Here is a 22,596-nt window from a genome sequence, read left to right as displayed (position 1 = left end):
TCATAACAGCAATATGTTCAATGACAGATCTACAGTATTATAAAGCACATTCAGACGAGACAAGAGTGAGGTCAAAGAAAGGTTGAAGTAAAGCTTCAAGTAGCTTTTTGTAAGCATTAAGTCATCCTTGTGAAGACGCTTGTGTATTAAGCTAATACTTTAAAGCTTTTCATTACTGTATATTTACTCTTGAGAATTTTATGGGATGTGCCCAGGTATGGTGGGTATACCAACATGGTTGGTATATTTGTGATGTTGCACATAATAGCCTCATAGAGATTAATTAATATCTGAGACTATCAAAGTGTATTACTCTTAAACCTGACACCTTCAATGTACTTGCCCAGTTTACATCTTTATCAGGATATACAGTAATTGATTGGTTCACATTGCACATAGTCCAGTTAACTAGACTAGAGTAGATTTAAGTTCTATGTGAACTAGGCTATAGTTTATAAAGTTTCTCAGTGTTCATTTCATCCTGTAATTGGCAAATCACTCAATGACAATTATTATTCCTTTCTAAGCAATTAAAAGTGTCATAGTGTACATCTTCAACATTCTGAGCTCATGTTCATCCATCTGTTGTTTCTTTTCAATAGGTAACCATAAGTGGGTCAGTATCATAGCTTGTTTGGATAAGCGGCTGAATATTTATTCTACAGGGATAATCTAAATGAATAGCAATGCGAACACGAGTTTGTGTACAGTAGATTTTAATGATATCTTCCCACCATATGGTGGGTGCATAGTGTATACTTTAAATGATCTGAAATACCAGCACAAAACAATAGAGTTTCAAAAATGTTTACATAGTTGTATTACAATACACAATTGACTGAGAAAATATTTAAACTAAAAATAGTTGAAACTTTCACTTTGTTCTGACTACCTTTTAATAGATCCCATCAAGGGGTTTAGAGACCAACCAAACATTCAAAATAAGCAATAGTTAAATAACAAATAATAAAGAGACCTACATAAAGGTATCAAGCAAACATTGGCAATACAAATTGACCTATAAACCCAAAAAAGGTCAAAGGATTATGTTTGGCATTTAAAGAAGTAGTTTAAATACGAAAGCTTTTAGAAGTACTGATAAGGGACTTTCAACTGACAGTAATGCAATTAATAATATAATATATAAAATAATATACAAGTTGTCATTATCATTATTTTCATTAGAATTTAAGTAATGACTTTGCAGGCTCTCAGACTAAAGCCCTGTCCAGACTATCAAATTTTCTTTAACAAAAAAAACTGTTGTATGCCCATACATGGTCATGATGTGCCTATATATGGTCATGATGTGATGTCATCATGACTATATGTGATGTCATCATGACCATATTTAGGCATGTCACATGTTTTTGTCAAATAAAATTTGATAGTCTGGACAGAGCTTCAAACATAATATCCATCATAAAAAAATAACTCAAGTAGAATTATTTCTGAAGCAAACAACAACTGGTCAAGAAAAAAATATTAATGCTCTCATAATAATATGAATGGTAAGCAGACTGTCAACTTGTCTAGACATAGCTTTCTTAGCAGACCATATAAGTCTACTAGTTGGTGTCCAACATGTAACGACTTCTATACAACAGGCCAGGCTGATAGTACAGCAAGGGACCATTAGTTTAAAACATCTTGGATAGTCTCATCAGCCACTTTTCATTTGATAGAAATTTAAATTTTTTTAAAACACAATTTTATTATTATTATTATTCTTATTATAATTATTAATATTATTATTATTATTATTATTATTTCAGTTTGTACAATCCATAGGATTCATAATATTAAATATCATAATACACAATGGGTTAAAATATAAAAAAACAATATTATTAATATAATTTTAATTAATAATAATTATTAATATTATATTTTAAAAGAAAAAAAATGTATTTATAACCCCAGAAACTTAAGAAATTGAATGATACAATTATAACATCCTATTTTAGAATTGAGGTTTAAGCAGCAATTTATGGAATTCCAACCATAGTGTAATATCAAAATGTATCATTATCAAATACCTCAGGGAATTACACTTTAAGATCAAAAATTATATATAACAGTGGATAGCAAAGGTAAATTACTGAACCTGGATATTATTTACATTGGCAAAGCCTCAATTGAAATGTCTGCCAAGTTTGTAGGTGACCGCAAATACCTAATATAACAGGAAAATATTGTTATGGCACAGATTGCAGTTTAGAAGACACAGTATGATTAATTGGTTACATTAGTATTTATCTAACTCTGTTCAGAAAATAAAAAGGTTTGAAAACATGGCTCTGGGATGAATACTCTACTGTCTACCACATATTAATCTTACTGTAGGAGCTTGTTTAAAATAACTTTTTTCTCTCTCTGTCTAATTTTGCAATACTGATAGGAAGTCGTTCATCGTGGTTTACTGGAGTGTGTACAATTTGATCAATTATTAAGTCATGCTTGATTGGAGTAACATAACTCATTGCTCTATATCAATTGACGGTTATTCTCAGCCTATGGCTAGTTAGTAATGTATTAGTAGACAGTCATGGCTAAGCCAGCCAAAAAACAGAACACACCCTACAACCATGGAACTAGCTATGTATACCATTGAGAAAATGGTAAAGAATTTCCTCCATGAATATAGTAATGCTAGGCCTAAGTAATAAATAAACACGCTTGATGGCTGGTACTGTATCCATGCAAAATTGAGATAGACCTAGGAATACAAATGATCATACCCATTTTTAAAGCAATCAGCCCCACAAGATAGCACCACGTCTATTGGACCCACTGAGGGATCAATAGTGAAATGGGATATTGACCATTCATAGGTCTGATTCCATGTGGATCCAATCATCCATTGAGTCCAATCGTCACACAGAATGCAATAATTATTGTAATGCAGCAAGTCTCATCTGTCCACAACAGGGGCTGTATGAACTAACTCTTCTCAAAAGATACTAGGTGCATATGAGCCAATTGTATGTACACTGGGACTACGGTTCATAGGCCTTATCTGAGAAGAGTTCTTCACAAACTAGACCCAAATGAGCCTGCCCCTAGAACCAGCGCCGATATTAGTTGCTGTAGGTTGAGGCGCCCCTGTAGTTACAGTAAAAGCTCAACCATTCAACTTGCTCAATGAATGATTTAATTATAAAATTGTCGTTGGAATTTTAACAAAAAATAGCTTGCTTTAAATAGCGTACCACTTTTGAGCATCTCGATGTCGAGGTGACATCACTTATAAATGCTTTCACTTTATCCCTAAACATGATGGGACGACTTGGGCGTGGTCCATCTACCGGGGAACGATGGACCACTGTGTCACAGAAATGCTGACAGCACTGTCCCTGAACATGAACTGGAGTCAAACTTACCATACTGTAAGGTGAGACTTTTTGTTATACCTTGTTTTGTGAACTTATTTTTTTAAAGATTGTCAGAGAAGGGTGGAGAAAACAAAAATAAAATTTTGTTTTCTTATTATTATTAGAAAATAATTTTGCCAAAAACATCAAGACGAAGGAGAAAATATAAATAAAATGTTATTGAAGAATGTAAACAGTGTAGAAATGGGAGGGTTAAATACTTTAAATTTATATTATTACTTAATGGGAGAAATATACAGTAGGACCTTGATTTTTTGTATGTTATGGGACCGGAGGGTGTACATAAGTCGGGGATTCGTATAATTGAGGTTAGGTTAAATTTGTGGTCACCTTTGACCTAATACATACGTAACACTCAATAAACATATGTTATGAACGAACAAACGATGTTGCCTAGGCTAGACCTAGCCTCTAGGCCTACGAATAAAACCATGTCATGTGTTTTTATTCATCACTTCACGATGTCATAATAAAACCATGTGTCTGTGTATTAATTTATCACTTTATATCTTTTATTTAACTAAAGAACATGAAAATATTTTAAAGATTTCTAAAATTTTTGACGTGGGCGGGAGTGATATCTAATAAATTTTTCTATTTGCCATTATAATAATATATTTTGGGCGGAGAATATATTCCCCTTCTGGATGAACACCTAGGCCTACTGAAGCTCAGGCTAGTAATAGTAGTGCTCTATTTTTCTGTTTCTGACGGATTATTCCTCTCTGCCTTAATCCCCAATTGGGCCTACCCTAATTTAGGTTTTACAAGCAATTGTAAGAATAGGCCTATGGCCTAGCTAGCCTAGCCTAGGCCTAGTGATCATTCATTATATATATATAGCATGCCACCTTTATTGTACAATACAAAACATGTGTTTACTTTTCGACAATGTTAAACTTACATCTTTTTTTGTTGTATTTATAGCACGAATAGAATCATAAGCCTCATCTTCAGTTCCCTGATACACATCCTTATTATCCATGTGTATAGTCACTTTAGCCATGTCTGCAGTGCAGTGATCTCTGAATTTGACCAAGCAAGTTAATTGTCACTCTCTCCGCGAGCCAACCACCACCAGAGCCGACATGCAATCACACCCAAACCAAACTGGTTTATCAACTTTTGGTTTATCAACTTCGTGACTTACAGAGCTGATCAATATTAATATCACCTTTCTAAGATCCGAATATATTTTGTTTACTAGCAGAACTCATTCAAACGAAAGAATAACAGCATGTGAAGTGAAAAGTCCTAAGTACTATCTACGACCTTTCGTCTTATTTTCAGCCACAGTTCTCCCGTCTTCCGATCCTTTTGACGGTAGCAGCAAGCCGATGGCAGCAGATATCCGTCGCTAGGTTGGGTGGATGCTATTTTCCATTTCAAGTTTCGTGGTTTTGTAAACTGGGCTCGTGTAATGTTTACAGATAGAGGGCGCTAATACTTTCCCAGCAAATTTACTAGCTTTGGTTTACGCGACCACGACTCACTATTTCATATTGCGGAACACCTTTGCTGGCAGAAATACTCATTAAACCAGTATCATTACATAAAGACATCTAACAAACAAATAAAAATTGTATAATATAAATATTGATAGGGACGAGAGAAGACAGCGATTAGTGCGAAAAGTCAGGTGTCACTAATATATTTTGGTTAATATCTAGGCCTATTTGCTAGATCATGAGGAAGAACAATCGAAGTCAGGGAAGAAAAGAATATGAGCCTCTCTCAGTTAAGATATACCAAAATATAATAAATAAATTGCTAAAACAATCTCACCCCTCTTCCTAAACAGCCATTCACCCCCCCCCCCCAAAAAAAAGTTTCTATCCCGATTCCATGAAAGCCTTGCAGTTCAATGCTCTATCACAGTTCAGTCCTTATAGAAGAGAATTGCATGTTATTTATGTCTATTTAATATATAGACCTACAATTTTATTATGTATTATAAATAGGCCTACATCATGTTTAGGCGTATTGTGTATTTCCCATCATGTAACTTGCAAAATGTTTGTTTGGATTGAGATGAAAAAAATAAACCCAACCACAATAATGCTCTGCCCATTGGTTCCGGGGAAACAACTACTGTTGATATCACCACAATAGGGAATAAATAAGACTAACTGTAGTCTAGTACAAAACACTGGCCTATGAAATGAGTAACAGTAGGCCCTATGTATTTACGTTTTTGTTGCTATAATTTATCAGTAGACCTATTTTAAATTCCCTTATTAATCAAATAAGTAATGCATATGACAAAAACGGAGAGCTGCTAAACACGTGACATCGAAATAAAACAAGGTGCAGCAGAAAGTACCACATTGTTTGAAATCAGGGAGTTGTTAAATACAGTATAGTTAAAAGAAAACTTCTACTGTATCTGCGACAGTCCTACAACGTCAGTACAGTACAGTAATACTTTTCAGACAATAGAGGGGGTATGATATTTTTATCACTCCTCAGGATGCACGTTTTGGTATTAAAACTTTATACTGTAGGCCCATGCGTAGTCTATCATCGTTTGAAACAAATTGTACATTGTTGTGTTATGATAGGTCCATATCGTGTTGCCTTGAATAAATTTCAGTGCTAAATTGGCACAATTAGATTTTAATTAAGTTCTTCAACATTTTATAAGGTATTTTATGTTAGCGGTTCAGAGTTCATTTTGTGTGTCCAAAAATCCGGCCGGAATGACGTGTTTACTAGGGAGGGGTGGGCGTACAAATCTTCCTCATCCCCGCGCACCCGATCCACCACCACAATCTAGCCATTTATCATCTGAGAACCAAATCAATTGCGTTGTTGTACGTTAATATGTCTTTGATCGATTTGACGAAACTGACACGACCATAGGTTGTTAATCGATCAGCGCCACGTTTACCATGCATATTGCAATAATGATAATGTCCCTTGCGACACACGTTTTGAGAGATTTATCTCTTAGGTAGGGCTTAAGTAGTCTAGTGAATATCTTACTGTAAGTCTAGGCATTTATTATTTGAATGGGATTATTCTATATAAAAAAATATATATTAAATTGTTCATTGTATTTCGTTGTTTAATTGTTTAATCTCAACATGCTCGAAAGGTTTACACAGAAACACAGAAACCTCAGGAACCTGCCATTACTATGGTATATAAATAAATAAATATATATATATATACATATACATTATATATATGTATACATTTTGAATACTATAGTACAATGAATCACAGGGAAACATTATTTTGTGCATTTAAATATCCCATTACCTAACACCTTAAAACAGGGTAGTAATCACTCTGCTGAATTAAGGTTACAATCATGCCCGACACATTAAAAGCCTGTTAGGCTATTTTGATTTCCTGGTTTACTTCACCATACACCAAAAGACCAAATGAAATAAAAGCTTCATATATCCACGGATGCCGTGGAAATCTGTAATTCAACGAATCTCATACCTGTCGAAGCTCTTTCGCTACATCTATTTCATCTGCCATCGTTCTCTTTGGACCAGATTCAATCGCAATCGGCGTGTGGAATGGGTGGACGTCCAAAGGTGCTAGGTCTTACTGATTATTATTGTCATTACACTATTACAGTAGCACCGGAAAACGAACTTTGGAGTTTGGTGGCCTTGTATATTATTGTATGTACAGTAATTCCTTTTCTTTTACACCTACGCCTTTCGTATCGGATCTACTCAACGATGTTTGTCTATTGATCGGTGGTTGTTGCTATGCTCCAGCGAATTTCAAGTTATTTGATAATGCCATTACTCGGGTCTGCAGTACATTATGTGTACCGATCGATCTTTAAGGGGTATAACGGTGTCTTGAAACCGAGGGGGGAATCAAGGGGCCCTATCACCTTGTCTTTGGATTGACACAGAACTGTCTCCTGGCACTGTAAATGGACATAGTCTACAATCGTTTCACTACCTCAGCTTCATTTAAATCGGTAGTCTGATGATTATTGCAACAGGGACAGGTGCAGGAGGGGACCGGAGGGTCCATCCTTACTGTCAACAATTGCAAATGTTCTAAAGCATATTTCTGGACGGTCTCTGTCCACTGTTCGATGATGTCATAACTAGGGGCGGATCCAGATATGTCCAAAAGGGGGACCGAAGGGACAGATAATGGGGCTGATCTAGACAACACTGCGCTAGGGGGTCCGGGGGAATGCCCATGCGAATTGTTTTGTTTTCTAGACGCCCGAAAATAACCTCTGAGGCGTTTTGGTCGATCAATTTTTTTCTTTTTCTTCCTTTCTCTCTTTTCTCCCCTTTTTTGTAACTTTCCAAAATGGGAGGAAGAGGGGCCAGCCCGACCCCCTAAATAACTTTTATTGTTAGGGGCCCGGCCCTTGGTTTTCTCGTCTAGACGTTATCATTACACGTACAGACAGAAACCACACTGGCGTTTACTTCCGGTAATACAACGAGTTATCTATGTAAAGGGATTCTAAAACTTTAGATGGGCTCTTTAATTCGATCTCTTCCGAGAAAAATAGACAACTATAATTGTCTCTCAGTTTGTAGTAAACGCCAAGCGAGTAATCAGAACACAATGATGACTAGACATATCGATTAGGCTTGTTATTAAGTTCAATATTTTAATGTGAAATACTATACTTAGGAAATGTGTGGGCTTTTGGTAGAATCTGTGGTTAGCTACATAGAAAAATATCCTCTTTCAAACTACAATGGCAAACACGTTAAAAAAACAAATGCCAGGAAAACAGCAACAACTGTACAGTAACACTGTATCTTATTCATTTTGTATAGTCCTTGATTATATTTATACGAGTAGGCTACGTGTTCTACCAAGTATTGTATATTATGAAAACAAATTTAATACCATGTGACGAACCATTAACACATATGGCTTGACATCATATATAACACCTACAATGAAGACAACTTAGATTTAAAAAAAAAACCACTCTCTTCGACTACATATGATGTTATAATCAAATATTAGCACATAATATAGTCAAATATTAGCACACGACTCAACATCATCTGTCATCCACACTTCTAAAATGGACGTTTTGAAAGATTAAATTAAAACCTATCTAATGAGAACGAAAGGTGCTGGCCTGAGTCAAGCAGGCCTATGGATTTTTGTGATTATGTGAAATCAAAACGGCTTTACAGGGGGAAACTGACAGACCATAGAGTATAGGCCTACAGTCGTCCTAATGGGATATAAAATCGGAAACAATTACAGTAATAGATTAGTGGAATTATACCCAATTCACGTGGCAGTCGCGCGATCCTACGCCGCGAACGTAGGCTATAGCCAGAAACTTCGGTAGATCCGTGTTCGGCATGAACGCTTCAGTCTAGTATCCATAAAATTACTACGCAGCGTGACGATGGTAGTAAAAACACTAAAGAGACAGTGTAGCGATTTTATGGAATGCAGGCTCTAGTTAAAATAAACTGGAAACTGTATACAGCAAATTCATACATTAAACAATTATTATTCAGTGCTTTTGTGTCTCCACAAAGTCCTCGTCTACTGTATTTGAGCATGATTTAAGTGAGTCACCTTCAAAAATATATGGGGGCCTTCTGACCAGCTGAAACGGAAGTAAACAAGAGCTTTGAAATGTTGCCTGAATTGACCTTAAAACATTTACCTGTGGCTCAATTACCGGTGCAGTATATACCAAGGACAATATGAAGGACATTACGTGCTTTATCTCGATTTTAGTCATTTAATTGTATTTTATTGTGTGTTGCTGGGTCCTGGATCATAACAATCCTTTTCACTGATCTGGATACCCGTAAGAAGAAATTTTTAAAAAGTGCTGGAATACACAATGCATCAATATAAAACGCAGAAGTATAATGTATTCTCTTGACCCCAGCTTGTGACGCATAGCCCTACATGATTCAAACGACTATCTCTAGTTCACGCTATCATTGTAAGGACCTATGTGACACATTTTGATGTGATTTCTCCTTACCGCCTGGTGTGATATAGAAACCACAGCTATTTGTCAGAGAATTTTATAGTTTGTGAAGAACACCGTATGATAATAGCTTTCCTTATTAAATTCTCCTTTGTGTTGAACGTTGAATTCAACCAAATTAATGTCAGTTTTTACATTTAATTATCTCTATACATCTGTTCTCTGTGAAAGTGAAAACGACATGCAGAATCGTCAGCGTACGAAGTATGCTTTCGGCAAATCGATATATTTCTTATGCAACCGAAAAATTCATATAGCCAATTGAAAATAAAAATTGTTTCTCATCTGCAATATTTATGTTCACAAGTAGTGATTTAAATATCTTGCGCTAACATTTGGCCATTCTAGAACGTCAATCAACCTTAAGTGAACAATGGGAACAGGGTCAGAAATACGCGTACGTCCCGTTAACAAACATGTGTACGTACGTTATATGGGATCTTTAGCTACAATATCCAATAGGCCTAAGTGGGCGATCCATTTTAAATCGACTTCCTTTTTATTTAAAATTAGTTTCGAATATTTCATAAACCAACATTTAGAATATTTAAATAAAAAAAAAACTGTTTTATGCCTAATTGTCGTCGATACTTGGTATGTTATTTTTGATTTCTGTTATATTATCTTAATTTGTCAGCAGGATTTTCTGTGTGAAAAAAAACCAATGGCCCAAAAAAGATACAGAAAACGAGAAACATGGTCTCGTTTTTAGTTTGGCCTTACAAAATCATTATGTAGCTAGTAATATACTATTTGATATGAATGAATCTCTTAGGTGTGTTTATACCGATTGCAGAGTTATAACACCATGCAGTGAATACCAACATATATACACTAATCCCTGATAAATTAAATTCTATACCATTAATACTTACCAGCAGGTTTTAAATATTTATTTTTAATTAGTAAGGTATACCGGTATATGGCTCAATTAATTGCATCTTACATATTTTCAAAGGATAATACATTAGGACATTAACTGCTATAAAACCTTTCTTGAAAAACTAATGTCACAGACCACATATAGGCTACAGTGTGTAGCCATAAAAAATATACTGTAGGTAAAGCAGACAGGAAGTCATAATCAAATAGTTTGTCTCTTGGGCCGGTTGTTCTGTTGTAGTGGAAACGCATACCGATAAAAAGGTGGAGTGAGTTACAACCCTTATTTGTGTAAAAATAATACTGAGAATACGTATCACAATCGAAATTGAAACTTTGATTTTCTGCAACATTCGCGTAATTTTCGTGATAGTCAACCGTTACCAGGCCTAAAACAGCGGGTGATTAAAATACAGAAATATATAGGCCTACAACAATATGATTATGAACCGAAATTCAAATCTCAGCGTTGAGGAGGTCTACTCATAATATACAAGCATACCATCACCTATAATAATAATGGTGAAGGTATGCCGGTGTATTTATCTCATTATTACTATATTGTTTCAATATTGCGACTTCACGTGCGCATCTATGTCACAGAGGATGACACGCTGCTCACTGAATAATGTAAGCGTAAAAACCCTTCGGCAAAATGATAATTTCGTGCTTGATTCTATTTAACATGAATGTTTACAGCATTGCCTCAGGCAAACGTGTGCCCATCTCCAATCACTGTTCACAAATTTATGCGTAAAAATATAACATTTCTCCAAGGAGGTCCTATTGTGTATATATAGCATCTGCCTAAAGTAACATAGGTTTAAACGTTTCGTGAACAAGTCTTTGTAGAAGACAACAACTGTCAATGATTACCAATCTGAATTCAACAATCGTAATGTGCATCAGAATTACATTTTTTAAAATATTACTGGTCTATAATTTTCATTATTTCAGAGAATGCATTATCTAGCGTTTGGTATGTTGATGGGAACGTGCACGTTTCTTGGGTGACTTATATCCAGTATTACGTAGTATAAAGTGGAAAACGGTTAATGTGTTTCGTCTATCGTCTGCAATTCAGTGGAGCAAACTATACCTGTATAATCAAATATTATAAAAATATGGGTATCTACATTCACACTTACCTTTCTTTCTTCGCAAATGACTCTAGCCATTTCCAGCCTATTCGTAGAAATATTACCACAGAATGCACCTAAGCGATGTCCTTCTTCTTACCTTACCTTCAACAGCTGATGTTGGTTAATGCGTTAAGCTGTATGAAGTAAGTGATACGTTTCGTGGGGTTAATTTGCATTCTGTTCAGCTCTTCCGGAAAGTTAAGCTCACGGAAGCATAGTCGAGTAACATGTTGAATGAAGCTTTCCAATTGGATGAACGAGAGGAGGAAGAGTCGTTTGATGTAAATTATGTATGATGGATTAAAAATGTAGCAAAGGGCTTGTAATATCGTGTTTTTTTTAAATTATAGAATATTAATGTCGCATATAAGGAACTGGATGTTAAACGAGGTCGGACTGATAATGTATGGTTACTTGCATACAGCATCACAAATACAATACGGCATGAGGCCTATCAACATTTCAATACATATTCCAATGCTTGATGAAGTAATAGCAGTAATTATATAGTTACCAATATGAGAGATTTGAAATGCGTGACTATACACCATTTGGCTTAGACGGGGAAAACTAGGTCCAGGGGCGGAGCCCTGCTGGGGGTCCGGGTTTCAGTCACATAATAAATGGTTTACGCAAGACCGCATGTACCTCCAGTTTCTACTAAGTGTGTGGTTGGCTGGGTTGTTTTGGTAGGGAAAAAGAAATTTTCTTAGTGAATTGATTCTTGAACGAGACAATGAAAGCCTTCTAAAAACTCAAGTTGCTGCATGAATGTACATGAATGTTTTTGTATTCTTAATAACTTCTGATTTTAAATACATTTTCCCCTGAATTTGTTATCAAGCATAGACTTGTACTAAAAGCGTGAGAAATTTATGATCACGCATGTCTCTGCAAAATGCATGTTTCATCCAAAATCACTTTAAATTGCAAAGCCGTGTTAATTATCGTAATGCTACTAATGATTTGGTAACTCTTAGGCCTATCATTCCCAGATTTTATTGGTACTGTATTTATGTTTTCTGATTATGTTTCTTTTTAAATAAAGATCACGATTTATTTTTAGATTGAAACTTTGGCAAAGTCACAGTCACTCAATATACTAATTTGAATTGTCTAGATTGTACCTTTTTACCAGTCCGAATAATGGTAATTTGTTTAGGTCATGAAAGTTTCCAAATCAGTATTCTGATATATTTCATGGTCAATTTAATTATTATGCATTGACTATGGTTACTACACCAGTCCAATTACAGTACTTGCTAATTTTGTTTAGATCCAATCCATATAAGATCTGTGATAACTATAGTTATAGTTATATTGTAATACTATGTGTGTTTAGACAATTGTCCTAATCATGGGTGGCGCTAGCGGGTCCGGGGAAAAATTAAATCTCGACGGCTGAATGTACAATTTAGGTATGACTTAATACTAAGCTGTCAAATTTTAGGGATTAAAAACTGTTTAGTGCGAGCTGTGCTACCATATGTGCGAGGTGTTTGTATACTATCACGATTGTATGGGTTGCGGTGGTACCACCAGATCTTCCCCGATAGGGGCCTTTTAACTTGGTTGGTTTTCTACCAAATTATCCTTTTTAAATAGAATACCTTATTAAACACAATTTTTCCCTAATGGAGGTGGGGAGAAGGCTAGACTTCCCTGAAGAATTGGGGGGGGGGTGGAACTGGAACTTGTGGACCCCTTGACGGGGAATTCCTGGCGCTGCCCAGTATATATATATATATATATATATATTATTTAGTTCAGCAATTTTGATTTTTCAATAAAATATTACACAATATACATTTATTTCACAGTAATGTAGATAGTCAATATTAAGCCTACAATCAATAAGGACTTAGATCTAGACCTACTTTTCACTAAGTTGCACAGTAATATTGGTATAGTGTAATATGTAAAATATTTTAATAAAAAACATAAATACATAATAGTGTTGTTGACTTATTTGCTTTTTGTTATTCCATTTCCAAATAGCTTCTTAAGTTGCTAATTCAAATAAGTGAAACTATACGCCATTTAGATAATTTTGTCATAGCACACAAAAGTTCTGCCATAAACTTTGATTTTTTAAAATTACAAAAAGACATATGTGGCAAAGTAAAATAAGAGCTATAAAATGGTAAAAGTATTATTACAATCCAACATTTCGTTATAAAGTTTTGGGAGTTTTTAACATACATCGGTTTAAAGAACAATATTTGAGAAATCGCCTTCAAACAAAGTTTATGATTTCTTCAGGCATTTCTCAGGCAAAAACCATCACCAGATCATTTAAAATTGCTGTTTTAACATTGACAATGAGGTAAATAACAGCATAGCATGATATAAAGGTTAATTTAGAGCAATAAAATAGATTAAAAAGATGTTGACATTCCATCATGTTTTAGCCATTATTTTTGAAACAAGATTTGCTATGAGTGACTGGTTTGGCTTGTCTTTGCCACATATAATTAAAGACACCCTTCAAATAAAGACCACATTTCTATTGCCCTAGATTAACACCTATCTTTTATCGTTACACATTTTTTTCTATTAAAAACCAAAGCTGCTAAAGACTATGAGAACCATAGTCCAAAATATGGCCTTTAATTTGTGGGAGATACAAACTGTACAAGGCTGTGGGTTGAACCCAAAGTTTGTAACTGAGTTCTCCCAGATATTCCCACTAACTGTAGAAGCCATGACTGTTTATGTATGTTAAAGATTGAAAGATTTCCCTTGTTAAAATCTCATAGGTCAACTAAGGCTGAATAAAAAGACATTTTACTTCAAGTAAATGAATAAAAACTTTGGAATATAATAATAATGATGTTTGAATTTTATAGCTCTTCATGCCAACATGGCCTCTAAGTGCTTCACATTAATATATTACCCCTAGTCACTGGATCAAACAAATGGGACACATATTCAGCTCCCTGCCGCTGTAATCAGCGCATTTTGTGTTTAAACTTACCCACTTGTACTCCTGGGTTGAGAGAGACAACCATAGTGATATGCACATTGAGGGATTGAACCTTCGACCTCAAAGGTTTAGAAGCAAAACCGCAACCACTGTGCCAAACCACTCCTTAGACACTATTTACCAATCAAGTATACTTATGAAACTCATGATTGATAGTTCCTTTTCATGATGTTCACTTTACATGACATTAGGGAGTATAAAAACACAAGCATACCACAATGCTGGATGAAAATGAAGTAAATAGGATTGAATAATATCTTTCAGAGAGGCCATTATTCATTTATATACAGTAAATATTTGAAAGACAACTCCCATCCACAACATAAAGAACTTACTCTCTGTAGTTACAACTTCCTACAAAATGTAACAATATCATATTATTGTTATATTTCCTGGACATATAATATAGTATTATATATTATATAATACTGAATATTTTTTAAAAAATTAAGTATACAGCAAATAGATATCAATTGCATATAGTTATTTCATCCTCATTAGTTAATTCATTGTTCTTTTTTTCATACTTGATTTTTTTTTTAGCGATAATCCTATGCATTTCGTGGTAGCCCAAGGCGTAGGTTTTCTAGGCGTTCATGGTTATCATGTAATTAACAGAAGTTGCGTAAATTTATAAAGAGCATCCTGGAATATGAGGTCAAAACAACATTACTCTCGTACCAAATTCTCGTCCACAACAACGACCAGTTTTCTGCCCAAACCAGCGACTATTAATCCTGATGATGCATGCATCCTTTTAAAACAGACTTGCATATTTTTTGACGAGGATTTTGAAGAATTGTTTCGGCTTAGTCCTAGCCCTTTGAGTGCAATGCTAGCACTAGCAGCAAACGACGACTGACCATTCTTACTGTGCACAATTCGAGGCATCAGCGAGTGTGGAGGATCATTCATATAATGAGGCCTAGACTGGAAATGGATGGAATTTTCCAACTAAAAAGTTAGTGGCAATCCATTTCCAGAAGCTGACATTGATTTTATTTTCACTACATGTGTTTGTACATATTAGCTGTTGTTTTCTGCATTAGCAGTTGTAAGATGCCCTGTTATGTTGCAATTACAGACACAAAAGAACAACCATCAAGACAAGTACTAAAATTTCGCCCAGTACAGATACCAAGTGAGTACTATGTCAAAAGACAATGTTATTACAATAATAACACAAAATGAATGCTATCATCAAGACAAGAACTTAACTTTCACCACAGTAATGTTACCTAAAGAACTGCACAAAGAGATTGCTGAAAACATGCTGTAGAGGAAATGGAAGGCACACCAAAATTTTAAAATGGGTATCTTCCATCTATGCATTTAAAGTTGCTGTCGATGACGATAAAAATTCAGAAATATTAACACTTGATTAAACCATTAACTGGATACTGCAAGGCCTTCAACTTAGAAATGCCAGTTATAACGAAGTGTTAGAAATCCTTTAAAATAAACTTAATCCTTAATAATAAACTTATCTCAACATACATGAAAGCGCTATAGGAACTTCCAAAGCCAAGCGACATAATTTCCAGTGTGAGAGAATTTCATCACAACCTAGAGATATACTTGCATGGATTAAAAGCATTGAGAAAGAAAGACAGCTACTCAGACCTGCTTCTGACAATTGTGCTAGAAAAGCTACCTACCCGTGTCAAGCAGCAGATATCCCGTGATCATATAGAGGACACAAAGCTTGAACTCAAATCCATTTCCAGAAGCTGACGTTGATTTTATTTTCACTACATGTGTTTGTACATATTAGCTGTTGTTTTCTGCATTAGCAGTTGTAAGATGCCCTGTTATGTTGCAATTACAGACACAAAAGAACAACCATCAAGACAAGTACTAAAATTTCGCCCAGCACAGATACCAAGTGAGTACTATGTCAAAAGACAATGTTATTACAATAATAACACAAATGAATGCTATCATCAAGACCAGAACTTAACTTTCACCACAGTAATGTTACCTAAAGAACTGGAGAAAGAGATTGCTGAAAACATGCTGCAGAGGAAATAGAAAGCACAATCATCAATGCTGGACACCATATTATCACCAAATTTTTGATTGACATGAGCTAGCCTTATCTAGTCAAATGATATTAGAAAGTGCAGACATCTCATCTACATCTAGTGAAGTGAGAAGAAAAATCACAGACCACTGGTTGAGCATCTACTTGGCCATTTTAACAACAGTCAGTGGTGCAAGAATTTTCGAACGCCTAGGACTTGTTTTGATTTTTTGACCAACCTACTTGAGTCATTTATGGGAAGAATGCAAAGTAGGTTTAGACGGAATTTTCCGACTAAAAAGTTAGTGGCAATCCATTTCCAGAAGCTGGCGTTGATTTTATTTTCACTACATGTGTTTGTACATATTAGCTGTTGTTTTCTGCATTAGCAGTTGTAACATGCCCTGTTATGTTGCAATTACAGACACAAAAGGACAACCAAATGAGTACCGTGTGCATGTCAAAAGACAATGTTATTACAATAATAACACAAAATGAATGCTATCATCAAGACCAGAACTTAACTTTCACCACAGTAATGTTACCTAAAGAACTGCACAAAGAGATTGCTGAAGACATGCTGTAGAGGAAATAGAAGGAACAATCATCAATGCTGGACACCATATTATCACCAAATTTTTGATCAACATGGAAAAATACAAACAGCTAGCCTTATCTAGTCAAATGATATCAGAAAGTGCAAACACCTCATCTACATCTAGTGAAGTGAGAAGAAAAATCACAGACCACTGGTTGAGCATCTACTTGGCCATTTTAACAACAGTCAGTGGTGCAAGAATTTTCGAATGCCTAGGACTTGTTTTAATTTTTGACCAACCTACTTGAGCCATTCATTGGAAGAATGCCAAATAGGTTTAGACGGAATTTTCCAACTAAAACCTTAGTGGCAATCCATCTCCAAAACCTGGCATTGATTTTATTTTTACCACATTTGTTTGTACAAATTAGCTGTTGTTTTCTGCATTAGCAGTTGTAACATGCCCTGTTATGTTGCAATTACAGACACAAAAGGACAACCAAATGAGTACTGTGTGCATGTTAAAAGACAATGTTATTACAATAATAACACAAATGAATGCTGTCATCAAGACCAGAACTTAACTTTCACCTCAGTAATGTTACCTAAAGAACTGGACAAGAGATTGCAGAAGACATGCTGCAGAGGAAATGGAAGGCACAATCATCAATGCTGGATACCATATTATCACCAAATTTTTGATCAACATGGAAAAATACACAGCTACCCTTATCTAGTCAAATGATATCAGAAAGTGCAAACACCTCCTACATCTAGTGAAGTGAGAAGAACCAGACCTCTGCGAGGGCCAAGGTTCCTATGCGGGCATTCGTAAAATATTGCACTACTGTATTTTCGATGATGTAGACATGGCAACTAACGAGGGAGTGCTCGTGTTAATTTGAGATGACAAACACACTAGCCTTTGCACAGCCATATGCAACGCATCTTCTTTGACATCTTCCTGTGGGCATATTTTAACTAGTGTTTTTGCTACAAAAATAGCTTGGTACCCCTGTTCAGTTAGAAATTTATGAAGTTAATTTTGTAGTTTTTGAAAAAAAAAAAAAAAAATTATTTTCTTCAACTGTACTAATAAACACTTCTACAAGAAAGTCAAATTTCAGCAAAAACAAGAAAAATATTCACATGTATGGTACATACATATAATTAATAGGCTAGGCCTAGGCATACACCATTAAGCTTTGTTGTCATCTTTGTTCGGAGAAAATCCATTCATTTATTGATATAGTACAGCGAGTTTAAAAAGTTCAGTAATTTTTTTTGAGGTCTAAACTCAACCGAATCGTTCGCGAACAAGAAATGTATGAAAATATATTATTATAACTACTACGTGATGTTATTAAATTTGAGAAATAATTAATAACGAACGGCGGCTAGAGAAAAAAATCACAGACCACTGGTTGAGCATCTACATGGCCAATTTAACAACAGTCAGTGGTGCAAGAATTTTCAAATGTCTAGGACTTGTTTTAAATTTTTGACCAACCTACTTGAGCCATTTATATGAAGAATGCAAAATAGGTTTAGACGGAATTGCCCAACTAAAAAGTTAGTGGCAATCCATTTCCAGAAGCTGGCGTTGATTATATTTTCACTACATGTGTTTGTATATATTAGCTGTTGTTTTCTGCATTAGCAGTTGTAACATGCCCTGTTATGTTGCAATTACAGACACAAAAGGACAACCATCAAGACAAGTACTAAAATTTCGCCCAGTACAGATACCAAGTGAGTACTATGTCAAAAGACAATGTTATTACAATAATAACACAAATGAATGCTATCATCAAGACCAGAACTTAACTTTCACCACAGTAATGTTACCTAAAGAACTGGACAAAGAGATTGCTGAAGACATGCTGCAGAGGAAATAGAAAGCACAATCATCAATGCTGGACACCATATTATCACCAAATTTTTGATCGACATGGAAAAATACAAACAGCTAGACTTATCTAGTCAAATGATATCAGAAAGTGCAGACATCTCATCTACATCTAGTGAAGTGAGAAGAAAAATCACAGACCACTGGTTGAGCATCTACTTAGCCATTTTAACAACAGTCAGTGGTGCAAGAATTTTCGAATGCCTAGGACTTGTTTTGATTTTTTTACCAACCTACTTGAGTCATTTATGGGAAGAATGCAAAGTAGGTTTAGACGGAATTTTCCGACTAAAAAGTTAGTGGCAATCCATTTCCAGAAGCTGGCGTTGATTTTATTTTCACTACATGTGTTTGTACATATTAGCTGTTGTTTTCTGCATTAGCAGTTGTAACATGCCCTGTTATGTTGCAATTACCGACACAAAAGGACAAACAAATGAGTACTGTTTGCATGTCAAAAGACAATGTTATTACAATAACACAAATGAATGCTATCATCAAGACCAGAACTTAACTTTCACCACAGTAATGTTACCTAAAGAACTGCACAAAGAGATTGCTGAAAACATGCTGTAGAGGAAATGGAAGGCACACCAAAATTTTAAAAAGGGTATCTTGCATCTATGCATTTAAAGTTGCTGTCGATGACGATAAAAATTCAGAAATTTTAATACTTGATTAAACCATCAACTGCAGATACTGCAAGGCCTTCAACTTAGAAATGCCAGTTATAACGAAGTGTTATGAATCCTTTAAAATAAACTTAATCCTTAATAATAAACTTATCTCAACATACATGAAAGCGCTATACGAACTTCCAAAGCCAAGCGACATAATTTCCAGTGTGAGAGAATTTCATCACAACCTAGAGATATACTTGCATGGATTAAAAGCATTGGGAAAGAAAGACAGCTACGGAGACCTGCTTCTGACAATTGTGCTAGAAAAGCTACCTACCCGTGTCAAGCAGCAGATATCCCGTGATCATAGAGGACACAAAGCTTGAACTCAAAGGTGCTATTTATAAGGGGATACAAGCAACGGAAGCTGCTGGTAATGGAGAATACAATTTCAGTTCTGATCCCTATTACAGGACATATAACTTAAATTCTACCACTAGTACAGCAACAAAGTAAACTGTGGTGTTACATTTCATTTTCAACATTTATCTAAACTCCACCAACTGCCATGTGTGCTCAAGTGTGAATCAATGAGATGATGTAGGCTGTGAACAATAAACTGACACACGTCACAGCATCATCTCAAGCAACACTGCATTAAAAAAAATAGTCGCAATGAAAGATATGGCAGAATTTCAACCTTATCAGTTCAAACCATTCCAAGCAGTGGTGATGAGGATGGTGTAACGATGCTCAATGAAGACATAGTTAAAAAGCAAATATGTCTGAAGCACACCACTTAAGAATAAATTTATTGACCAGCCATCCGCTTTTTAAGCTTTTGTCATGACACAGTCAAACTATAAGTACCATAACACTGTTAAATTCTTCATTGGTATAAATATTGTCTTTTATTTGCCTTTCTAACTTTCTGTAAAATAATTATATTTTTCTGTGTATTTTCAAATTCAATTATAATGTATTTTAAATTCATTCAAATATTGTAAAAAAATCCAAAAATATTTCTTGTTATTTGTAAATTGTTTGCTTTATACTTAATTCACGGACCATTTGTTAGAAAATAGTTTTATATGAAGATGTTATCCATTTAAAATATGTTTGTAAACAAATAAATAAATTAACTAAGAAATGTTCGATATTCCCAAACTATCAGTTAGAAAAGCAAGCAGTAAAAGATACAAACGAGCAATAACCATCAAGACAAGTTCTTAATTTTCACCACTGTATGATGCAAGATAGTGCCAATCATCAAATGAAGTACTGCCATTAAAAGACACAAAAGAGCGCTAACCATCAAGACAAGAGTTCAAACATCATCCTGCATGTCTACAAATGACAAAGAACAGTACTACCCATCTAAGGAGAAGTTACGGTAATTATTTTTGTTGCCACAGTAAAAGGTACAAGAGGGAGGAAAACATCAAAACAAGAGTTCAACCCGCATCTTGCAAGTCTACAAACGACAAAGAACAGTACTAACCATCAAAGAGTACTTGTATTTTTTTTTTTTTGCCACAGCAGAAGACACAAGAGAGCACTAACCATCAAGACAAGAGAACCCCACAAGACACTTGTTGCAGTAAAGAACTGCAGTACAAAAGAACAATTCCATCAAGACAAGATCTAAGCTTTCACACAGTACAGATCACAAAAGAGTACTGCGTGCAAGCCAAAAGACATTTACGTTATTACAAGAGTTTAATAACACAAATAAATGCTATCAAGACAAGATCTTAACTTTCACCGCAGTAATGGTTAAATAAGAGTGAAAACCATCTAGACAAGTATGGTAAAGGGTATTGGGAACCAGGTAAAATTCGTTTCTGGCAGATTCTGTGGCATGTATGTATTTTTGAGCATGAGAATTCCTTGTGTCAACTATATTACAAGAAAAAAATATACTGTATATGACAGCAATGGACAACACTGAGGTACCATGCATAGTATGGAAGTACAAGTATGTGTACACTTGCTACAAATAACAAACAAGAAAGTCAATGGGAGAGACATTAATGGACTCCCCTAAGGTATCATTCATAGTATGGAAGTACAATTATGTGTACGTACACTTGCTACAAAAAACAAACATGAAAGTTAATGGGAGAAACAGCAATGGACTCCACTGAGATATCATTCATAGTATAGAAGTGCAAATATGCGTTCACTTGCTACAAATAACAAACAAGAAAGTGAACGGGAGAAACAGCAATGGACTCCACTGACGTACCATTCATAGTACATGTGCAGAAGTACAAGTATGTGAACACTTGCTACAAATTATTGTTCTCCTGAAGACGATTGAAACTTAATCGAAACATCGAGACTTCCTCAACTACTACAGCTCTTTTCAGAACTACTTACGTGGTGTTCCGCAAGTTTCAACATATATACAAATAACAAACAAGAAAGTGAACGGGAGAGACATGAATGGACTCCACTAAGGTATCATTCATAGTGGAAGTACAATTATGTGTACGTACACTCGCTATAAAAATCATAGCGAATGGGAAAGACAGCAATTGACTCCAATGAGCTTCCATTCATAGTATTGAATTACAAGTATTGTATGTGTACATACAATTGTTACAAAAAACAAACAGAAAATAAAGGAGCATTTTTGCTCGCACAAAACACCCATACTGTATTACAAACAGCCAGCAAAATCCGGAACGCATTATTGCCAATAGACTCCAATAAGATATTGTTCATTTAGAAAGCATTAATCCACGATGCATGGAAACACTAAAAATTAATGATGAATTTGAGAGTTGTTGTTTTTTTGTAGACCCCTGTTGTAGCACATCATAATTATGTTCAGAAGAAGCCAAATGTTTCTTGACAGACATATTATGGAGCTTCCATTTTAGGATGGTGAGCGGAAGGAAGAATTATAATTTTAGAAAACATCAGTTGTGGCTTGGACTCCCAACCTCGAGGTCGGGGGTTCGAAACTCTCGCTGTGCAAATCGCTTGTGTCCTTGGGCAAGGCACTTTATCTACGGTTGCCTCTCTCCTGGTAGGTTCCAACACAACTGCGCTGATTACTAGCTGCAATATTATAGAATAATATAATTTAATAATTTAATTTGGTGTTGAGTATGTG

The 22,596-nt window shown here is 35.2% G+C and overlaps 1 protein-coding gene and 1 long non-coding RNA gene across 5 annotated transcripts in view; both read right to left on the bottom strand.

Moving 5' to 3' along the window:
• The window catches only part of LOC117122075 (testin-like), a 37,665-nt gene extending 26,110 nt beyond the window's left edge, over nt 1-11,555 (bottom strand). Inside the window, exon 1 of one of the 4 annotated variants that reach the window (XM_033267543.1) lies at nt 11,403-11,555. In XM_033267543.1, the coding sequence (XP_033123434.1) occupies nt 11,403-11,432 (30 nt within the window). In that variant the 5' untranslated portion in view covers nt 11,433-11,555. Of the gene's footprint in view, nt 1-4,299; nt 4,761-6,848; nt 7,069-11,402 lie in introns of those variants that run through there. The other 3 variants (XM_033267542.1, XM_033267539.1, XM_033267540.1) reach the window with 3 other exon arrangements.
• Nucleotides 11,556-14,826: 3,271 nt separating this feature from the next.
• Nucleotides 14,827-22,497, bottom strand: LOC117122076. The gene is made up of 2 exons (XR_004447665.1): nt 17,708-22,497; nt 14,827-17,112 (listed from the first exon to the last, which is right to left on the bottom strand). It is a non-coding gene; the product is annotated as an uncharacterized LOC117122076 (long non-coding RNA).
• Between the last annotated feature and the right edge of the window lie 99 nt (nt 22,498-22,596).

The sequence above is a fragment of the Anneissia japonica genome, unplaced genomic scaffold (genome assembly GCF_011630105.1).
Source record: "Anneissia japonica isolate Jap-2015-1 unplaced genomic scaffold, ASM1163010v1 scaffold288164_len509026_cov199, whole genome shotgun sequence".
NCBI lineage: Eukaryota > Metazoa > Echinodermata > Crinoidea > Comatulida > Comatulidae > Anneissia > Anneissia japonica.
This window is presented reverse-complemented; position numbering and strand designations above follow the sequence as displayed.